Source organism: Pseudoliparis swirei, chromosome 19 (assembly GCF_029220125.1).
Source record: "Pseudoliparis swirei isolate HS2019 ecotype Mariana Trench chromosome 19, NWPU_hadal_v1, whole genome shotgun sequence".
NCBI classification, from domain to species: domain Eukaryota; kingdom Metazoa; phylum Chordata; class Actinopteri; order Perciformes; family Liparidae; genus Pseudoliparis; species Pseudoliparis swirei.
The window spans coordinates 10,782,976-10,804,941 of NC_079406.1; the positions used below are offsets into that span (position 1 = coordinate 10,782,976).

Consider the following 21,966-nt stretch of genomic DNA (forward strand, 5'->3'; position numbering starts at 1 on the left):
GATATTTTGTTAAGCAGTTTTTACACCAACAGAGGAAAGAAAATTGAATGATACAACACAACAAACAAGTTATCTGTTGTCTCAAGCATAAGCACAGCTGATAATTATCCTTTAAAATGCTGGTGTGCCTTAAAGACAAAACATTTAACAAACAAAAAATACATTTGGTATCAGGGACGGATATGTTTAAATTATTCTGCAGCTTCTTACACTACCCTTACCAAAGTGTAGTGTACACATACTGTAGTGTACACTTACCCAAGTGTAGTGTAATAACCTATAATTAAATAGTCTTAAAACGAAGGGAAGTTGTCATAAATGCATTACAGTAATGGAAGTGGTCTATTTTGTCTATATTTGATCCTATTTTAATGTTAAAGTTTGTCATGTTGGTTGCATGTTTCACTTGAAAAAAAAGCAATGTGTGTACAGCTCAGTTCCAGGTTAAGAGAGTGCGACAACCGCTTGACTGAAGTTCGTAATGAGTATCTGCTGACGTTATCAGCAGTCAACGGCCAGTATCAACACTACTACACTGATGACTTGCCACATATTATGAAGGTAACGCAAGCCCCCCCCCCCCACACACACACACAAAAGGAATCTCAAACCAGTTTGAGTTGTGTATCTGATAAAACAGTGACCACGACATTTCCTGACATGTTTTCTCTGTGCAGTCGACAAAACACAGACTCTTCCCTGATTCACTCAATATATACATTTCCAGCCTTTACTCCTAAAAATGTTATTCCCACACACAATACTGCATTTCTCGGGGGAAATGTATCTCCCAATTAGGGAGACGGTCCTGGTCTCCCAGGAGACAGCCGTTTGTGTCCCATGTGAAACCAAGTAAAAATTGGCCTATTTCAATTTAAGTCTGTAGCTTAATTTAAATAACGTAACATACTTATTTTATGATGAATTATTTTATTTTTACTAAACCTAACCAACTAGATTTGTTGCATTTTTGTTTTGTTTTAAGTTACGTTAACCTGGTAGGAGAAAATAGGTTTCCATAGAAATGTAATTGAGAATCCAGTTGTATAGGAAGCTAATTTTATCGAAGACGGTTAACATTTCTGTTGCCAAAATCAAATTGCTGTCATAATCTCTTCTTTTTTGACATTAAATAACATTTTAAATAAAAAAATACCATAGCTATCGTCATAATAAGCTGTTACTCACTAACGAAAAGTTCACAGGTGAGGCCTCCAAAATGTTATTCAGTCACACTTTGTTAGATAAGTTTTGACAATTTGAAATAATGAAAACTGAAACTTGTATTATTTTTCTCTCATCAGCAAATGGACGGTGATGATTACGATGATTTAAGGAGCCATTTTACCCTGCTGTGTGGAACAGAGATGGACACCTGTCTGGCTGTACACAAACTATACAGTACAGTATGGGAGAGTGTTGCTAAGGTATGTGTTTATATGTGCAGACAGCATTCTGTATCCAGTATAGCCATCGGTATTCATGTCATAACGGAGATATCGTATCTACCAGTTTCATTAACTAAAGCGCTGACAATCATATTTGGAGGTTATGGATTGCAGTTAGTCCACCTAAGGTGATGGATGGATGGATGGGTCAAGTAAACACAGGATATTCACCCAGGAGTCCGCTGTATGTGTGTCTTATGTGAAATCAAATATCATTGACTCATGTTTCTTAAACTTACCATACGCATGATTGGAAGCATTTCTATTGCCTCTTCAAGGCCTTCGATCGGGACTGCATGATCAGCTGTAACTGTAGTATGAGCGCATTGCAGGCCAATGTAAGAAATATGACGTGATAAAATGATACAACTGGCATAAAAACAAATATAAAGTGCATGAAAATACAACCCACCATTACGGCGAGTTACTGGGAGCCCTGAGCTTGTTTCTCTGCAACGAGCCGGTCATATCTCGGGGTAGCATATCCAGTCTACTCCGTAACTTAGTTTTGGTCGCTGTAAATGTAGAAAAACTGCTTCATAAAGAAAGGATGTTGGAAATGGAAGCAGGATTTTTCAGTGCTTTTTTGCCAATCTCAGGATATTCTGCCTTGATTTTAAACAAGAACACCGGCAGTATTGAAACTTACTTTTAAAGCCATCTTCAGTCACTCATTGTTGCTAGCTTGTGGGTTTACGGATGTATCCGGTCATTTTTCAAAATAAAACATCTTTCTGACCTTGGTAATCGATGAAAAAAAAATTCTTTCTTTTTGTAATGATACAAACATAAACTAGAAATTACTTCCGCTTATTTTTACACAGCAATAGTTTACAGCTATGTTAATGGTCTGAATATCAAATTTAAAAGACGTAAAACAAAATTGTTATAATGTTTTGCTAAACCTACCAAGTGTTTCCCTCGGAATTTAATTTATAATGCAGTTTATTTGTTTGGGTACAAAGAAATGTAGGAGATGGGGTTGTTAACAGTGGCCCCTGTGAAACCGACACAAGATATTTCTCACCTTGTTTCTTAAACGACGGGGGTTACAGCAAGGTTAAAATATTGGGAAAAAGCAGGATTGCAGAAAGGTGGAAATAAAAAAATAATTATCCACGGGAGACTTTTTTTTATGTCAGGGTAATAAGAGATACAATAAAAGTTGGGATATATTGTTAGTGTTCATGGGAAAGAATGGGGCTTAGAGAGGCTTACTGGTTTCTAGATAAAAGGAACAAAAGTTTACATGAGAAAATGTAACACGTACACAAAATGTCTCAACTAATGTAGCAACTTAGTGATATCTGAGGAACATCCTCTCATAAGTTGATCCCTTCAACATGTGATTGGGTGGAAAGCATTTAACACCTAGGTATTTAGCTTTTTGATGTTACAAGAGTGGCACAGATGGAAACACTGGGTTTTTGTCCACCCACACCCAATGACAGAGTGCAATTTGGTATCCAGTTTGGTTTGAAACTATGTCTGATATGTGTTGTTTTGTTTGATTGAGGTGCACCCACAGACCTTTCCTATATTGTCAGAGCAAACATTTTGAAACCTCTCGAACAAATTCTGAATATGTTTATCTTAAAAAGTATAGAGTATGAGGAATTGTTTTGTTTTTCCTGGTAAACATTGATTGGTTGCTGTATTGCCAGGTGACCAGAGAAAGAAACGTTCTGCAGTTTCTCCAAGAATCTATCTTCTTCAGCAAAATCCCCGAATTCACCTTCCAGCCAGCTTCACATGACAAGGTGTGCTCAAATGTTTGTGTGAAGGAACTCCGGGGGGACTCATTTAGATATTGGAAGGAATTGACGAGAATGTTTATCATTAAGCCTAAACAATAAATAGGCATGTCTTCAGGAGTATGTAATATGTATGTATATAATAACTTTATAATACAAGGGAGTCCAGTGTAAGAAAACCTTTGTTATTAATAATGTATAAAGGGGCAAAGTATTGACTTGTACTGGATGACACACAGAAAGCTTAGGAATTAATAATATGTTTGTCCCTTTTTTGTGCAGGTGTCTTCTCTACAGGAGGTTTGTGCTTCAGAAGCAAAGGGCTGGCTGGTGAAGGAGGCCAAGAAATGGGCTACAAAAGCTGCTAAAGACTACAAGATCATCACCCATGGAGAAAGGGTGAGATTTTGATTCGAAAGTAAGGAAGCCAAGATACTCCTGAGCTAATAAATGCTTGATGCAGTGGCCCTCAGAATGTTTTCTTCTGGAAATAGAGTTTTTATATTATTATTATTATTATTATTACTGAATTCATGTATTATGGGCAGGCCATAAAAGAGTAAAGCTTTTATGGCCAGATAATTGTTTATCTCTGTCTTTCTTTCTCTGTCAGGCTCTACAGATGTTAGAGAGACGGTTGAAGCTCTTATCAGGGGAGACGGGATTCAGTGTGGAGCAGAAAATAGCAGAGGTGCAGGACAGTGTCAGGAAAGCCAAGGTATAAAAATAATAATACAAAATGTGTGAGTTAGTCACAATAATGTCCTGGCAGAAAATTATTCTATTTAAGGCAAACAAACAGGACTTTCACCCTGGAGATCGCTTGTAAAATGTGAAATTGCAACCTGAATGTTTTGTAAACCTTTCTCTGATAATGACAATTACCTCTGTTTATCTGTTAGAACAGAATCCTTAACCAGTGTGATCAAATACATTTCCCCATTCATTGCATTTCATTTAGCTGACACTTTTACTCAAAACAACTTACAATAAGTGCATTCAAACATTGGACTACTAACGAAAGTTATGTATGTAACTATGTGTCTATGAATCCTGGATGACTGCAAGAGGTGGTGCTAGCACTGGATATGTTTTCCGTCTCGCTCACGAGCACTCTGCTAGCTATAACAGCAGCAATGTTATCGAGGTAAATGTACACACCATCAGTATCGACTTAACCTCACTAGCGTCCCACCAGTTAGCCTGATCGGGACACTCTGCTCACTGAAAGTTGGTCGCAACCGTATAGCAATACAGCTACACTGAGCGGACACGCTCTTGTTAGTGCTCCACTCGATTAGCAGGAGCGAGAGCGCTCTGCCAACCGTGGAATCTGCTGTCATAGAAAACAATGTTATTCTATCTCCCCCGTTGACGCTTCACAGTGTTAAGGTGGCCAACCTGGTGAAGACCGGGGATTGGTGTGTCCTCCAGTTCGGCTCGATCGTTCGGTCTGAACATAGAAAACGCACCGTCTCTTTCCTAAGATACAGCTTGTTGCAACCTTTGGAGGGCGAGAGACCCGCAACTCCGACCAGTGGTCAGAGATTATGAAATGTTTAGGTTTATACAAATCCTGTGTACTACACAACTATATATTAGTAGATGGCACTCTTATAGCAACTGGCTCTGGATAGGGCCATTTGTATTTTTGCGTTGGCCAACGTAGTTCTTCTAAATATACCAGAAGAATTAAGGAAAATAAAGAGTTCATAAAGTGATTTGACAATTTAAAAAAGTAAGAACAAAAACCTTGATTCTGTCTGTGTGTGTGATGGTCTGATTGATTGTGTGTTTCGTTTTCTTTCTGTCACAGCTCAGCAAGGTGAAGGCAGAAGCCCGTCTGACTTTGATGTCGAACAGCGTCACAGGAATTGAGCTCTGGCTTCACAACGCCATGAACCAGGCAGAAGAGGAGCTGGAGAGAGAGAGACACCTCAGTGAACAGAGGAAGTCTACTGAGGACTTTTCAGTATGTTAACCCACATAGAATCATGAATGTACTCAGAAAGCTAATCACTAGTGTTTTTAATCGAATGTTACTCAAACTGCAAGAAATAGAGTATTTGTTGGGAATTATTTTCAGGAGTGAAGTAGCAGGACGTTTTATGTGGGATTGAGTCAACACAAACAAAGTGTGTGTTCCAAAATGGAGCTCTATGGAATAAAGAAAAATTAAATATGAGGCTTTGATACACACACACAGTCCAGTTGATAGGGTACATACATACACTCTTATTAAGACCTGTTAATAGGAAAAATATAGTATTTCACCCAGACATGTCCTTTAAAAGTCAAATTTGTCAAGAACTGACACAGCCATGGAGAGATAAAAACATTCTATTTATTCAAAATGTTTTATTCCATTGCTCAGTGAGGTGGGCTTTGGGTCTCTGATGTAAAATAAAAATAACAAAGAAGGGTAACATTGGAGGGTGAACCATATTGAGAAAAAATATGTGAGATACCTCGCCGAAAGTTTTCATTGTCTTTTTTTAGGAGGATGAGTTTGAGCTGACTGAATTTGAGGACTACGATGAGAATGGAGACATCTTTGCAGATCCAGTGTCAGCATCTGGAGTTTGTATTTACCCTGTAGCCTGCAGAGTGGTCTATGGCTATCAGGTAGATATCAATGAAATATTCACTTGTGCAGTTAAGAGGTGGTTTAGCTCTGCAAAAGAAAAAAAGCATCTCTAATCTTAAGGTCAGGGCTTCACATAGTCCCATTCAGAACTCACTCTCACTGCTTTTTAAATGAACAAAACCACGCAATTCTCAAATATGTCAACATGACAACTTGACACCTCTCTTTTCCCTGTGGTCATGACTATATGTAAAAGTAAAGTGAAGTTATAGGCTAGAACATTTTGAGAAATCAACAAGGTCGAAGAAGAGGAAGTCAAAATCCCTCATCTGCCTACAGTTTTAAAATCCTGCTTTGTAGTTTGATCTGTGGCAATAGGTCATACATCTGGTGATATAGAAACAGTATATCTGATGTTGTTAAAATATTAAAGGTCATCCTATTATACACAGAGTTGACCTTCTCTGTAATCAGGTTAAGCTGTTGGAAAAGATACAGAATCTTGTATTATGAGAAAATCTTTTTTTTTTATACAAATTGAACTGTAGTTGTATTTAGTGGACAGTGTTTCCGTGTATATATAATGCTGCAGCTGTGAGATGTTTGAAGAATTCTTGATGACTAAAGAATGTTACTTCCTGTAGGCCAGCCAGTCAGATGAGCTGTCAATTGTGGAAGGGGAGGAGCTTCAAGTAATTGAGGATGGAGACATGGAGGACTGGCTGAAGGTAGTTTGGTAGTTTGGGTTGGTTATATTGCAATCTTATATGTCATATGTAAAGGATCCTCCTGCTGGGGGCGGCTGTAGCTCAGTGGGGTAAGGGGGTCGTCCTGCAACCCCAAGGTTGTCGGTTCGATCCCGGCTTTCCTCTTTAGTTGCAAGTCGAAGTGTCCTTGAGCAAGGCACTGAACCCCCAGTTGCTTCCTGGGCGCATCACTGCAGCCCACTGCTCCTTAATAACTAAGGATGGGTTAAATGCAGAGAACTAATTTCCCCTTGGGGATTAATAAAGTATATATCTGTATATATCTTATCATCTGTCAGATACATCTATAAGTACACCTCTCTCAGCTCTGTCTTTCGCTCACATAGCTTTTCCTACCAAAGCTATGCTGATGGCACCCAACTGATCCTATCGTTTCCCCAATCTGAAACACAGGTAGCAACACAAATCTCTGCCTGTCTGACTGAAATCTGTCAGTGGATGTCTGCACACTACCTGAAAGTCAACCCTGCCCTGACAAGACTGAACTACTTTTCCTTCCAGGGAAAAGCTCTCCCAACCATGACCTGACTCCCACTTTCAACAACTCCATGTCAGCCCCGACCCCAACTGCCAGGAAGCTCGGTTTGACACTCGACAGTCAAATCTCCCTATCTGCCAACATAACTGCAACAACAAGTTCCTGGACAGGTCGCCAGTCCAGGGTGTACAGACAACCATTCATTCTCACATTCACACCTACGGGCAATTTAGAAATCAATTAACCTGAGCTGCAGGTCTTTGGACTATGGCGACAGAGCTATCAAACTTAATTTCACATAATCCTTAAGCACTAAACACTGCTAATGGACTCAACATTTACTGTAACAGGATATTGTACACCCAGGATAATGTAAACCCATGACTTTAAAACCTGCTGCGCCTCAGCATCTGCCTCTTTATCCTTGTTTCTTTGACCTCTTCCCCTCTGCCGCCACTTCCAAAGCGAAGGTCAGCTCTATTCTGTCGCGTCTAATCTCCACGCAGTGGATCTCTGACCAACGTTTAGTCTGCTCTCCACCTTGAGCCAGAGCTCCGACTGCGGGTTGAAGGCAGCAGTATATTCAGATCTGGATCTATTCGCAGTGGGGTGGTTGCTGTGGGAGGCCGCACTGGATTCTAAGCTGATGGGCTTCTGGTGAACCTGGAAGATTTTGTATGATTTGCCGTGGAATCGGATCCGCTGCCGCTGATGATTTAGGTTTAGGAATAAGGAGTGACTATACAGAAATAAATATACTCTTGCTGATGATCTCATGCATTTATCTAGATCTTAATATAGAGCCATCAGTATTCAATTTAGAATATTTAATGTCATAACCGGTTAAAAGCTCCTTTCATTAAATATAATACATTCTGTAGTTTTTATTTAATTAATTAAAGAGTGCATGTTTTCCAGTGTCTCATCTTTATCTCTATTTGGTCATGTCTCTGTCCAGGTGTGTAACTCCTGTGGTCAGGTGGGGTATGTTCCTGAACGTTATGTGCAGTTACTGTGTCTACCGGCAGAGGATACCACTCAACTAAACAGTTCTTTCAGCGCCAACTCATCCACCGGGGATAAAGATAGGGCACGGAGCAGAGGTCAGTCTTTAGTATGTGTTATTTACTGTACTGGTGAATGTGTCCAGTACTTATATATGGTATTTGAAACACAGTCTCGCGTAAGCATGTAATGCAGAGTGGCTCAAATTGGCTGCCAGTGTTTGACCCCCGAACATGACATGAAATGCAATTATCCACAATCTATACTTTTGATAGATTACATTTCATACACTAGGTCAGTGGTTCTCAAATGGGGGTACATGTACCCCTGGAGCTACACAAAGGCACTCCAAGGGGTAGGTGAGATTTCTTTTGAATATATTTAGGGTCCTCGTGACGACTTCGTCGTAGAGGAACCTATTGTTTTTCAAGGAATTATTTTTCTCTTGCAGCGAAAGTGTTTTTGGGGCCTTTATCATATCCCATACGTTATCAAATTTAACATGCATATCAGGACTGGTGAAAAATTAGATATTTTAGAGTTCTCGCATTTGGGTATAAAATAATTGCGATAGCGCCCCCTTGCAGTAGAAAGGCTGCCTTTTTTGAAAACTATGACCGATTATTCTAAAATTTGGTTTACAGGTTCAGTTGGACCTGCTCTACAAATAAGTTAATTGTGGCCATCAAATGCGCCTACTTAGATTTCCTGCCATTTTGAATTTTGTAAAAAATATATATATATACTTTTCTCCAAAACACTTTGTCCGATTCATATGAAAATAGATGTCCGTGGTTCATTATTGGTTCAATGACATCGTATCATTTTTTGGGGCCTTTTTCATGTTTTGAGCAGTTGTAAAACAGTCAACTCCTCCTAGAGCTTGTACCCGATTCATTCCAAACTTGGCCAGTATGATCTTAACCCTTGTGTTGCCTTCGGGTCATTTTGACCCGATTCAATATTTAACCCTCCTGTCGCCTTTGGGTCAATTTGACCCGATTCAATGTTTAATGTCGGTGTTCTTTCGGGAGTCAACAAACAAACATAAAGTACCTCACACTTAAACTTGGAAAACAATATTAATTCTAATAATTTTCTGGAGATTTTAATAGCTGGGGTCATATTGACCTCAAGGGTAAAATATGTTAGTACATATAAAGGTAACAGGAGGGTTAAACATTGAATCGGGTCATATTGACCCGAAGGCGACAGGAGGGTGAAACATTGAATCGGGTCAAATTGACCCGAAGGCAACACAAGGGTTAAGACCTTTGCAGTGAAAAATCTTTGAAAGATTTAAAAAATATTAAATTATGTGCGGTGGGTCGAACGGCAAAAAACACCATTCGCCATAAAAATGTAAGTTGATGTAACTCGCTCATACATTACATAATCGCCTCCATATTTCTCATATATCATGACATACTGAGCCTGAAGACATCCATATGCTAATTTTGAAATGTTGTCATAGCGCCACATAGTGGCAAGAGGAAGTTACATGTTTTCTAATTGTATACCCTTCTCCTCACAGATTATTCAGATCCCTCTCAAAATATGCCAGAATAGATTTAAGACCTTGATAATGCTTCCCTGTGAAGTGTGGCAAGTCGTAGCATCGGCTAAATTTGATCCTTCGCCGTGAACAAATAAACAATGTAACATGCTCGAAACGTGACTAAACTTGGCACACACATTTAAAGTCAAATATGTAGTGCCCTGATATGATTTGAATGCTTCAGAATGGCATTATGGCTCGATAGCGCCCCCTAAATGAATTTCCGTTCAAAAGCCCACGTTGTTTGCCCGCAATGACTAATTGACTCAAAATGTAGCATACATATCCGCTTAAACCTGCTCTACAAAAAATATCATTATGACCATAAGCTACGTCTACTTAGATTCTCCGCCATTTCTTATTTCGTAAAAAACACATCCTTTGCAATTCATACACAACTTGTTATGGTTCATTATTGGTTCAATGCCATCAAAATCTTTAAAAGATTATTGATATCTAATTGTGTTCAGAGGATATGGTCCAATGAACATCTACCGGTTGTGGTCTAATATGTAAAGACTCCTTACTTCCAAATTACATGGCCTATCCTCATTAAATGTCTAGTTTATGTCTTCATGGCATCCTTAAACGTACCCTATTTTGTTCATAATATTTGAACATTAGGGGGCGCTACAATAAATCGCTCAACTCCTCCTAGACATTAAACCCGATTCATACCAAAGTCGGGCAGTATGGTCTTGAGACCTTTGCCGTGAAAAATCTTTGAAAGATTTTAAACATATTAAACTATGTGCGATCTCAAGACCGGCAAAGAAACACCATTCGCCATGAAAATGCAAGTTTATGTTACTCTGCCATACATTATCTAATCTGCTCCATATTTCTCATATGTCATGACATACTGACACTGAAGACATTCATATGCTAATTTTGAATTCTAGTCATAGCGCCACCGAGTGGCCAAAGCAAATCAGCCTAAAACGCATCGGATTCACATGTAATTCACATGACGTGGTCTAGACTTTACGTAGATACACATGATGCATGTATATGTTCGCATTATCACAGCGCCACCTCTTGGCTCAGCTGGACTTTGTTGAATCTAGCCCAGACTTGTCATGCTTCTTACAAGTCATGGCCTGTCAACAAGTCAACAAGCATATTTTCACTCGGAGTCAAAGCGCCACCGACTTGCACACTAAAATCAGTGTCGCATGACAAACGGTAAGACGCCGGGGGAGGCCGGCGTCCGGCCAGCACCCCTGACTTGCGAAGGAGGAACAAGGACCCGCACATCGCTGCTTGCAGCTTTTATTTAAATTAGCATTCGTTCAAAAATCTTTTAAAAGTAAGTGTAAGTTCAGAAACTGATTTTTATATATTCTATATTAAGTCAGACACTGATAGCACAGCGCTGTGTATTACATCTGTTTTTCAACCAAAAATGTTGTCCTCTGGTTAGGGGGTGGATTCCGGAAAAAAGGTTGAGAACCACAGCACTAGGTTACTGCTCTAAACTGGGCGTCCCTATGTCATGTTAGGAATTCCAACTTGTGGCAAACAACTAGTTGCATGTCATTTCACAACCAGTGGCACCTCTGCAGTGTTGCAGAAATAACGTTCTATCGTCAGTGCTGTTCGTTAAAGTGAACTATTTTGGTGGACAACTCTGCAGATTAATGTTCGAGTGAGATGTGAGCATTTCCCCCAGCCCTCTATCTGGCTCTCTAAACTGATGTGATGTGCACGAAGAATTGATTCAATAAAGTAATATCATGTGTGTGTGTCAGGTGTGTCCCTGACTAAGGATTCACATCGTCAAATCGGATTGGTCAAGTCTTGCCAAATGTCCAAATGTTTACAACTGTTTAATCATAGTTTTATTTTGTTTTCGGCTCATTGAATAAATGTGCTTACATTTTACTTTTGCTTATATTTTTCCATTTCTATAAATACATGTAGAATATCTTTACACTTCAATAAGCAAGAATCAAATGCAAAGACAGTTATTTAACAATATGTCTGGGAGTAGTTACATTTATACAGTGTTACAGTTACAACCGGCCCTTTGAGGGCAGCCATGATACTGATGTGGCCCCTAATCTAATAGTTAACTTCTCGGGTTCACCCCTAGTCTGTGTAAATAATCAACTTTCACTTAAATCTTGTGTTAGGTGTAGCCAGAGCTCTGTACTCCTACCAGGCCCAGAGTGCAGAGGAGCTTTCCTTCCAGGAGGGGACACTAATTCACCTGATTTGCTGTCAACACGCAGAGGTGTGTATTATCCGTATTAATTAATTATCTTTGCAGACTTCAAAATGTCACATTCCATCGCTCTCGGGTAAATTGTTAAGTCGTAAAATGATGTATTAAGCTAATCCAGATTTACTTAGGCGCTCTGTGGCTGTAGTAGCCTATGGCTCGACTTTCATCAGTCTCAGCTTGATGCCAGTATTGTGGCTTACCTTAGGCTAACTACACTTACATGTTTTCTTTTAAAAACTCTGTAAAAAAAAATGCATCTCACATGACCATTCACGTACACTTTGCCTGACGTTGGAAACAGGAGGCATGTTTTTTACACACTGAGGTTCCTTTAGTTGCAGAATATACAGCGGAGGAAAAACGGTAATGTTGAAGAGAGGGACCAGAGATTTATTTGCTTGGAACGACGACGAGGTCAAACTGTTGATGCTTGATGAATCAGGGAAGGTCCCGTCGGGAATGCTAAGACCCAATCAAGTGATATTGAAATTCACAACACCCCTCAACTGCTGAACAATTTTATGCTTAAACAAAAGTAGCTGGGTGTAAAAGTTCATTCTAGATCTTTGGCACAACCGTTTAAAAACATTATTACCTTAAGGTCCACTTACTATCTTTTTCCAGAGGTCTCAACCACACCTCATCATCTCCACCAGCAATCAGAGGCTGTTCTCAGTCATCATAACACAGAAGCATGATAACTAAGAAATCAAATTGGTGATCACGGCCATGAGATGTTGATTAAAGTTCTAAAAAAGCTAGTATTTGTAGAAAGAATAGATGGGCTCATGAGTTAGTGCTGGAATTGTTCTTACTTGGAACAATCCATTTGTTCTATTCTTTCTTTTTGTTTGTGTATCTTACTAAATTGTATACATGAATGTTTTGTTTTGCAGGTGGATGATGGGTTTTGGGAGGGAGAGTTGAATGGACAGATCGGTCTCTTCCCATCGTTGGTGGTGGAGCTTGTTCATAATGAAGGGGAGGTGGAGAATAAGGAGGAGGTGAGACTGTATTTTCCTGATTCATGGTCCTGTAATCCTGTAAATCATGACTTTTGTAGATGATATTACAAAAATCACTTAATGCTAAAAGTTGTATACCACTTACCCTCTGACATTTGCCCAACTCCACTAATTTCTGTTTATTTTATTTTTTGATTGTATATATATATATATATATATATATATACTTTAATTATTTTCTCCAGCCTCTCCCACCTACTTCCACGGCTCCTTCCTCTCCCTCCTTCCCACTCCCTTCCAACCCTGGCTGTAGTTTAGCTCTTAGTGCTACTCCCCCTGGCTGGGTAGGGAACAAACAGCAGGTCTTTACCCCAAGGCTCCCAGACAACTCAATTGGTGAGTTGGGTCATACTCCAGCCAGAGAGTAGTGTTTGTCGCTTCATGTGCTTCATTTCTAATGTCAGTTGTTCCTAAACTAAATGTGTTAGTTAAATGTTAAAGGCTGTCAGTCTGTGTGTTGTCCCATCAGACCATGCGGACAGCAACCGCAATTCTCCAGACTTCTCCAGCAGTCGACTAAGACCGGTATGTGCTCTTTAGAAAAAGAAGAAGAAAAAAAATCCTCTGTATTTATGCATATTGTTTGGGGAACAAGTAAATGGAGAAATGAGGATTGGGCAATGTTGGGTCTAATTGTATTAATTATCTTTGAACTGACAGTGAAACATGATAATCTTCACATTTGTGTCTTCACTCTGTACTGTTTAGTGTCGAGCTCCTCCTCCTCCTCCATCACAGAAGCCTTCACCTCAATCTTGAGGCAAAGACTGGAGTATATTGTTATATATGAAGTGTATGGTCCAAAGAAACACTGCTTTTGAGATGTTTATTGTTGTTGTTTATTTGTTTGCTTTTGTATTTCTTAGGTTTTCCCACTGGTCAACTTTGTCGTAATGTGATGTGAATTTACAGCAGATAGCATTCGATTCCATTATCCATACCGCTTATACTCATTAGGGTTGCGGGGCACTGGAGCCGATCCCAGCTGGCATAAAGCGAAGGCAGGGTTCACCCTGGACAGGCCGCCAGTCCATCCAGGGCACATATAGAGAGATAGACAACTCACATTCACACCTATGGGCAATTTAGAGATCAATTGTGGGAGGAAGCTGGAGAACCCAGAGGGAACCCATGCTGCCATGGGGAGAACATGCTCCACACAGAAGGACAGCCCAGACTGGGAATTGAACCCACGGCCCTCTTGCTGTGAGGTGAGAGTGCTAGCCACTACACCACAGTGCCACCCAGCAGAGAGAATAATCAATGATAAGTCACAGAGAACAGTGGAACTTAGAATTAACAGTAGAACAAAGTGTATAGCTGCTTACCGTAAATATTCAGTGTAAGTGAAATAACATTAACATTTATGTCAGAGAGGTTATGAAAACATTTTAGCATACAAGAAAAGTCTGGTAGCATCACAGGCAACTTTTACTTTTTATGAAACGAAAGTACAAACAAATTAATAACTTTATATAAATGCCGGGGCGATTTCTTGAAAAGAAAATTCACAGTCTGGGATGTGTCAATGATTAGCAACAACATTGAATTGCATACAGTAGCATTAACTCTAGTGGCAAATTATGCACAATGGTTAAAAATGTTAAACAATATTAGCTTTTCTTTGTAAATACTTTGTAAATGTATCTTCATATCTTGTGGCTTTCGATTAATTGCTTTAACACAATCTGAAGGAATATATAAAGAAAGTGAAGAAAACATTCATCAAGACTTAATAGTCTTTTCCTACATGAAAACTAATATACTCTATCAAATTGTGTCTTCAATTACATTGAATTTGTATTCAATGTGGGTATAGTCATGACTTTACCCAAAGTTTGTATTCCATCTCTATGTAGTTAATAGTATTATTTTGCATTTTAGTCTAATTAACCATTTAACCTTTTGCAAAACATAATTTCTATGTCAATTTGTATTACTGTTTTGTAGATTACTTCATATATTTTTATTTAATTAAAATAATGGTGCATCATACCAATATGTTATATGTTACCATGTGGGTGTAATATAATTTTTCTTTTCTTCCTGTATCAATGGCCTGTATCATGTCGTGATGTCATCAAGCTCAACAAGACCTACAACAGACGCTCGCAGTGGTTTGAAAAACATACTTATGGTATTTATTGTATTAGAGTAAATTGTGATACATCTGCATATTTACAAGTGTCTCACACCACCAGCATTTGGAGTATACTGTACATATGTTCCAGGCCGGGCTAGTGAGAATAAATTCTATATCCAAAAATAAAACGTTAACCCCCTGATTTTATGACGCTGGTTGATCAAATCTGGGAATTTGAAGTGATTATAGAATATGGAGCAAACTCAGTTTAGAGGTTTTTAGCTTTTTAGTGGTGCTTCAATTTGAGTATAGTTCAATAGTTGCTGATCTTTGTAATGCTTTGACATACAGTCAGGTCCATAAATATTTGGACATTGACACAATTTTCATAGTTTTGGCTCTGTACACCACCACAATGGATTTTGAATGAAACACTCAAGATGTGCTTTAAGTGCAGACTTTCAACATTAATTTGAGGGTCTTTACATCCATATCAGGTGAACGGTGTAGGAATTACAACACATTTTATACGTGGACCCTCCTTTTTAAGGGATCAAAAGTAATTGGACAAACTAACATAATTATCATTCAAAATCCATTGTGGTGGTGTACAGAGCCAAAATGCTGAAAATTGTGTCAATGTCCAAATATTTATGGACCTGACTGTAATTGAAACTTTGTGTTGCTGCCCCAGCAACAGCATATATTGCAAATTACCTAAATGTGTTTCTTATTGTTCCCATTATTTAAAAAAATTGAGTAAAACAAAAATAGTTTGTATTTCCATGTCGTAGATGCCTAGAAAGTGGAGCTTTTGGTTGAACTGGATTTTGTTCCCTTGTCAGTATTCATACATGTATACTGTTGTTGGTGTGGCTGATTGTGACTGCCTGGAACCTATGATGGAAGCACAAATCATTTCATCATTGTGAAAAGGTTACAACTACCAAAAATAACAGCAACAGTGGATATAGTAGAATAATGATGATAATACAATATGTAATGGTATTGGCAATAGTAATTGCAATGCAACTATTTATAATAATAATAATGATAATACATAATGATAAGGTGTTGGACAGGACCAGGGTCCAGCTAAAATAACGATCCATGTAAACCTGTGAGGAGAGAAAGCACAAAGACTCTGGAGAAGGAGCAAAGTTAGTAATGTGCTCCTTCTCCAGGAGCTCATTACTAACTTTAAGTCAAGACATTACTAATAGAGACATGTATTCGTCCATTATAGTTAATTCAATTCTATTCAGTTTATTTGTATAGCCCAATTTCACAAATTACAAATTTGTCTCGGAGTGCTTTACAATCTGTACACATAGACATCCCTGCCACAAAACCTCACATCGGACCAGGAAAAACTCCCAAATAACCCTTCAGGGGGAGAAAAAAGGGAAGAAACCTTCAGAAGAGCAACAGAGGAGGATCCCTCTCCAGGATGGACAGGTGCAATAGATGTAATGTGTACAGAAGGACAGATTTAGAGTTAAAATACATTCAATGAATATGACAGAGTGTATGAATAGTTCATAGTAGGCATATTCCACGATGGAGACCTCCACGATCCATCAGGCAGATGGCGGTGGGGAGGAGGAGTGGGCGGAGTCTCAATAGTGGGCGGAGTCTCAACAGGATAGTGGCGTAGTCAGTAGCAGGAATTCCAAGACCCAGACCTCGATGATCCATCAGGCAGATAGGATCAATGTCGTCTCATAGGGTCCGATGACCCCATGAGACGTGAAGTCACAAGGACTCCGGGGAGAAAGCAGGGTTAGTAATGTGTGATGGAGAGATGAAAATTCATCCCTTAGGAGAGAAAAGAGGAGATAGGTGCTCAGTGCATCCTAAAACGTCCCCCGGCAGCTATAAGCCTATAGCAGCATATCAAGGGGCTGGACCAGGGCAAACCTGATTCAGCCCTAACTATAAGCTCTGTCAAAGAGGAAAGTCTTAAGTCTACTCTTAAATGAGGTGACTGTGTCTGCCTCCCGGACTGAAATTGGAAGCTGGTTCCATAAAAGAGGAGCTTGATAACTAAAGGCTCTGACTCCCATTCTACTTTTTAAGTCTCTAGGAACTACAAGTAGTCCCGCATTTAGTGAGCGCAGCTCTCTAGTGGGGCAATATGGTACTACAAGCTCCTTAAGATATGATGGTGCATCACCAATCAAGGCTTTGTACGTTAAGAGAAGAATTTTAAAAGTGATTCTTGATTTTACTGGGAGCCAGTGCAGAGCAGCTAGTGCAGGAGTGATGTGATCTCTTTTCTTAGTTTTAGTGAGAATACGAGCTGCAGCATTCTGGATCAACTGCACTGTAAAATGTAATAAGTTAACTTTACTTGAAAAAGGTGAGGAAACCGATTGCCTCAAATTTTCTAAGTAAAGTAGCTCAATAATTTTAAGTTCTTAAAACTAAAAATAAATGAGTTTTGGCAACTGATGTAATTGGAGTAAACATAAGTTCAGTCAACTCATAATATGTCATTTCAGACAACTTAAAAGATATGAGTGAAGGTAACTTAAAAATCTTTAATCATGTAATAAGTTGACTTCACTTGAAAAAGGTGAGGAAACCGATTGCCTCAAAATTTCTAAGTAAAATAGCTCAATAACTTTAAGTTCTTAAAACTAAAAATAAATGAGTTTCGGCAACTGATGTAATTGGAGTAAACATAAATTAAGTCAACTCATAATCTGTCAGTTCAGACAACTTAAAAGATTCGAGTGAAGGTAACTTAAAAATCTTTAAGTATGTAATAAGTTGACTTTACTTGAAAAAGGTGAGGAAACCGATTGCCTCAACATTTCTAAGTAAAGTAGCTCAATAATTTTAAGTTCTTAAAGCTAAAAGAAACTAAGTTTAGGCAACTCATGTAATTGCAGTAAACATTAGTATAGTTAACTTAACAATTATTAGTTACTAGGTTAACTTAAAAAAGACAACTTAAAAGATCAAAGTTATATTAAGCAAACAGTACTAATAAGAACTAGTTAACTTTACTAGTCAATGAGATCCCATTACTTAGAAATAGTGAGGAAACCGATTGCCTTAAAATGATCAAGTAAGCTGAACTAAAAACTGTAAGTTGTTGAAACAAAAGTAGGAGAACAGTTACAATGGAAGACGTTTATTTAGAAGAAAAACACATGTTTTAAAACTCAAACAACGTGCCTAAAACGCTGAACATGTTGCCAGATTAGGTTTTGTAACGCAGAAATATGATGAACACAGCGTTTTCGGCATTTGCTAAATTTCACGACAGAAAAACAACAAAAACAGACATTTTCTAGAAAAGAGTTCAATTGGAGATAGAAGGGTGAAGTTCTCGGGCCTGACTGCACATCATGAACACAGTCCCTTATGGCATCAGTAGATTTTTGAATGATTGTATTTTAGGGTTTTTGGTCCAAGTGAGAAGCACTCTATGAATAAATTCAGAAGGTGTTCCTCACTAGTTGAGGATACTCCAAATTCAGGGGTAAATAAGTCCGAAGAGTAGCCACACGGCACGGGGAAGATTATCACGGTCACCATCACGACTGCTCCTCCCAAAACGATGGCAGTAGCTGTAGACTCCAGGTCCAGCGATTGAGGAGAGGCCACGATGTCTTCAGCACCGTCAGGGTCCCAATGGAGGTGTGGGACACGTCCAGAAGGTCATCAGAGTCCTAATAACAAGAGCAGCATAAAAAACACAATTACATGTCAAATTTCACGTTGCATTTCTATGGTAGAACACACAATGGTTACTTGGATTCTGATATTATTAGATAATCAAGTGAAAGATGCTCAGGAGTGAGTGCGATGATTAATTCATTGATCATGTGATTCACTGAATGATTGCAAAAGCTAATAATAAAGAATATGAATTATCATATTTACAAATAGGGATATTTGAATGGAACAACAATAATAGAGCAAATGTAAACAACAGAATGTAGAAGGGCCTGAGAACAGGTCGATGCAGTTGCATCACAACACGCCCCGATCAGGACCCGTTGGTGGCTTCTGCTGTGTTTTCATAGGGTCAAGTCGAAGCTTCACGCCATCCTAAACTCACACCTTCAATAAAGAAAGACCAAAGTTTAATACGTGGGCAACCAACCATATTCGTGGTAAACATCCACATTTCTTTGTCACTGCTGCTTCTGGGAAATGTGCTCCTACCACAGGAGGCTGAACAGGTACCTACCATCTTCAGCCATCACACCTGCATCATATTGGCTGCTCCTGAACCTCCTGTGGCAGTAGAGCGAGCATATTGCCCAAAAGCAACAAAGAAATAGCGATGTTACAAGTGAAAACCCATTTTTGGTAACAGGAGATATTAGTAGAACCCCTCTACCATCATGCAAACATGTGAAGGTGTACAGATGCCCATTTAGGTGTGATATGATTTGTAATTTTTTATTTTGAAGGCCTTTGGGTTTTGAATGGGGCGACTAGAGAGCTGCAACTGGACCCGACTGGAAAGACGGGAGATCCCACTAAAAGGGCCCCAATCAGGGATAAGTGAATCAAAAAGTATAGAAGCACTGATTGGAAGAGAAGTAGCCAATACCAAAAGATTAACAGGCAGAACACATGAGATATATTGGGCATCCTGTGGTGTGGAATTAAATAATTTTGACTAAAGTCGACTTACAAATTCTTGAAGAAGTCTGCGTTGTCATCTCCAAGGATGACGGGAGAGCCACGGAGGACTGCTGTTCACCTCCCAGTCACATCTGTACTCTAAAAAAACATTTAAAACACACACAATTCACAAGTGTTAAAGGACAATCATTTGACAGCTCTGCATCATACCTGCAAACTCATGAGGGGTGAAAAAGGTGACAACGGGGGGGGGGGGGGGGTGCAGGTGATTTTTTTTCTTTTGTCACCACACCACATCCACGTTGTTTGAAGCCTCAAAGCTTTTAGAACCACAACTACAGTCATTTTATTGTTCTGACCACAAATCTAAATAATGATAATAAACAGTTTAAGAACAAAAGGTTCTCCGCTCTGACTCAGCCCTATAATGATAGTAATAACAAATATACATTGTCATTATATATAATATGGTTAAAGTCATTCATGAACCAACTTCCTTTTTTTTGCCTGAACAGTCCTCATGGACTTCTCCTTGAATCTGTTCTGTCTCTACCTGTTTGTCACGATACTCATATTATAACTTCTATACATATTACATACCTGCCATAAATATCATGATACCCGATACCAGAATTCAATACACCATACAAACAATATGGTACCATAATTACGAGACTGGTATATTTATCTATAATAGTAATAAATAAAACATCTGTATGGTTCACTTTTTACCAACTTTTTCAACACTTAACAAATGACAGTAATATGAGTATTCATACAGCCAGATATGAATGAAACTACATGGTTCCATCATAGCATTGATGATCCACTATGAGGCCGTTAGTCTCTGACCAGATGATACACAGTTCATCAGGATGAGCAGCTGGAGAGTTACACAACTTTACAGACTGAAACATTTCACTTCTGGCATCTTTTTATTCTTTAAGCCGAAGTCGGTCTCTAAAGCTGCGCCACTTCTCTCGCTGTGAGCTGCGCAGTGTGCGCAGACAGCTCGGCACGGAGCAGCGCGTGCGCTCTGATCGCTCTCTTAATGAAGTATTGATACTAAAAATATGCTAAATCACATCGTGTTTAACGTACGGGTACTTTGTTAGCATCGCTACACCGTGCAGCGTGACAGGAGTAGATGTAGCGGGCTAACATTCAAGCTAACCTGAACCCCCAAACGCTGTGGACATCTGAACGCTGATTGGCCGAGACGCGACACGTCCCATCAAAGATGTTTTATTGCGAAGAGCAACACTTCACACTTTTCTCCGCGTCTCACTGCAATCTCAACGGCAGCGGGCCAGGTGACCCCCCCCCCCCAAAAAAAAAACTCTTCGGATGACCTATTTTGAGTTCAAAACGGTGAATTTCACCGAAAGGTGACAAGTTTGCAGGTATGCTGCATGCAATGCTGTGACACTACTTTATTAACCACATAAAGAAAAATGACTGCTTGAGAAACTTACCCCAGGTGTGACTTGTTGCAGATATTCAAGTTTCTGTCCGACACTTTCCCCCTCTGGGTTTTGAACTTCTCCAGGAAGCGAGGAGTGTATTTGTCGAGATCTTTGAAGAACTCTGATTGCAACTCAGATTTTTGCTTGATAAGCGACAGAACTCAGCCAGAATCTAACGGAAAGAGAAATAAATTAATATTTAGTCATATTAGACCTACAGTATACACATTACAACATACTACATCACACTGGGCAGAAAACTAGTGGCTTCTAGATTGAACAGATTACATCAGCTCCCCTCATCGTTCCTTCATGGTCGTCACAGGAGACACTCTGTGTGAAGACATGGACTCAATCTGGCAACGCTTCCATGTGTTATGCAGTAGTGTGTAGAAGAAAATAAGCAATACTTACAATTCATTGCCAGGTTTTTCAAAGCCTACAAAAGAAACAACAAAAGCAATTAGTCAAACTGCAAATAACTCCTCGTCAAGATGCATTTTTACGGCTAAAAAGCCATCAGTTTAATGGAAGATTTCACAGACAAATATGATTACAAATGCTTATCCTAGATATAGATAGATAGATAGATTGAAGTCATAAATAGTCTGTAGGGAGGTTGGCAGGGAGCTTAGTTTCAAACTTGCTATTGGTTATAATGGATGTCATTTCCATTAAATATCACAAAATAAGAAATGATGTTCAAGTAAAAAATAAAAAAACGTTGTACCACATTCGCTGTGGCCGAGAAGTTCTCCATCATACGGTTGTGGTTGAATTATTCCTCGTTACTGTAGTGTTATGGAATAATAGGGTTTTGAGCCCGTTGTATCTCCAAGTATCTTTTTTAGCTTAACAATACATAACACCGTGACTGACTGGATTCGGGTAACTCCAAGAGCGGGCCGCCGACTGTACACGCCCCCCCTCTGATCACACATGCCTTCGTATCACTCC

The 21,966-nt window shown here is 39.2% G+C and overlaps 1 protein-coding gene and 1 long non-coding RNA gene across 3 annotated transcripts in view; one reads left to right on the forward strand and one right to left on the reverse strand.

The window, feature by feature from the left end:
• Nucleotides 1–13,608, forward strand: part of LOC130210140 (F-BAR and double SH3 domains protein 1-like) — a 31,821-nt gene extending 18,213 nt beyond the window's left edge. The window contains exons 8-21 of the mRNA XM_056440129.1: nt 433–561; nt 1,305–1,427; nt 3,113–3,208; nt 3,485–3,601; nt 3,816–3,920; nt 5,019–5,174; nt 5,702–5,827; nt 6,434–6,517; nt 7,993–8,137; nt 11,733–11,833; nt 12,721–12,828; nt 13,035–13,185; nt 13,319–13,374; nt 13,558–13,608. Of these exons, the coding sequence (XP_056296104.1) occupies nt 433–561; nt 1,305–1,427; nt 3,113–3,208; nt 3,485–3,601; nt 3,816–3,920; nt 5,019–5,174; nt 5,702–5,827; nt 6,434–6,517; nt 7,993–8,137; nt 11,733–11,833; nt 12,721–12,828; nt 13,035–13,185; nt 13,319–13,374; nt 13,558–13,608 (1,548 nt within the window). The remainder of the gene's footprint in view (nt 1–432; nt 562–1,304; nt 1,428–3,112; nt 3,209–3,484; nt 3,602–3,815; nt 3,921–5,018; nt 5,175–5,701; nt 5,828–6,433; nt 6,518–7,992; nt 8,138–11,732; nt 11,834–12,720; nt 12,829–13,034; nt 13,186–13,318; nt 13,375–13,557) is intronic.
• A 4,450-nt stretch (nt 13,609–18,058) lies between these two features.
• Nucleotides 18,059–21,733, reverse strand: LOC130209449 (uncharacterized). 2 transcript variants are annotated; one of them, XR_008834613.1, is made up of 4 exons: nt 21,424–21,733; nt 21,019–21,181; nt 19,593–19,681; nt 18,059–18,615 (listed from the first exon to the last, which is right to left on the reverse strand). It is a non-coding gene; the product is annotated as an uncharacterized LOC130209449 (long non-coding RNA). The 2 variants fall into 2 exon arrangements; XR_008834612.1 differs by lacking the exon at nt 18,059–18,615 and adding an exon at nt 18,926–19,009.
• Between the last annotated feature and the right edge of the window lie 233 nt (nt 21,734–21,966).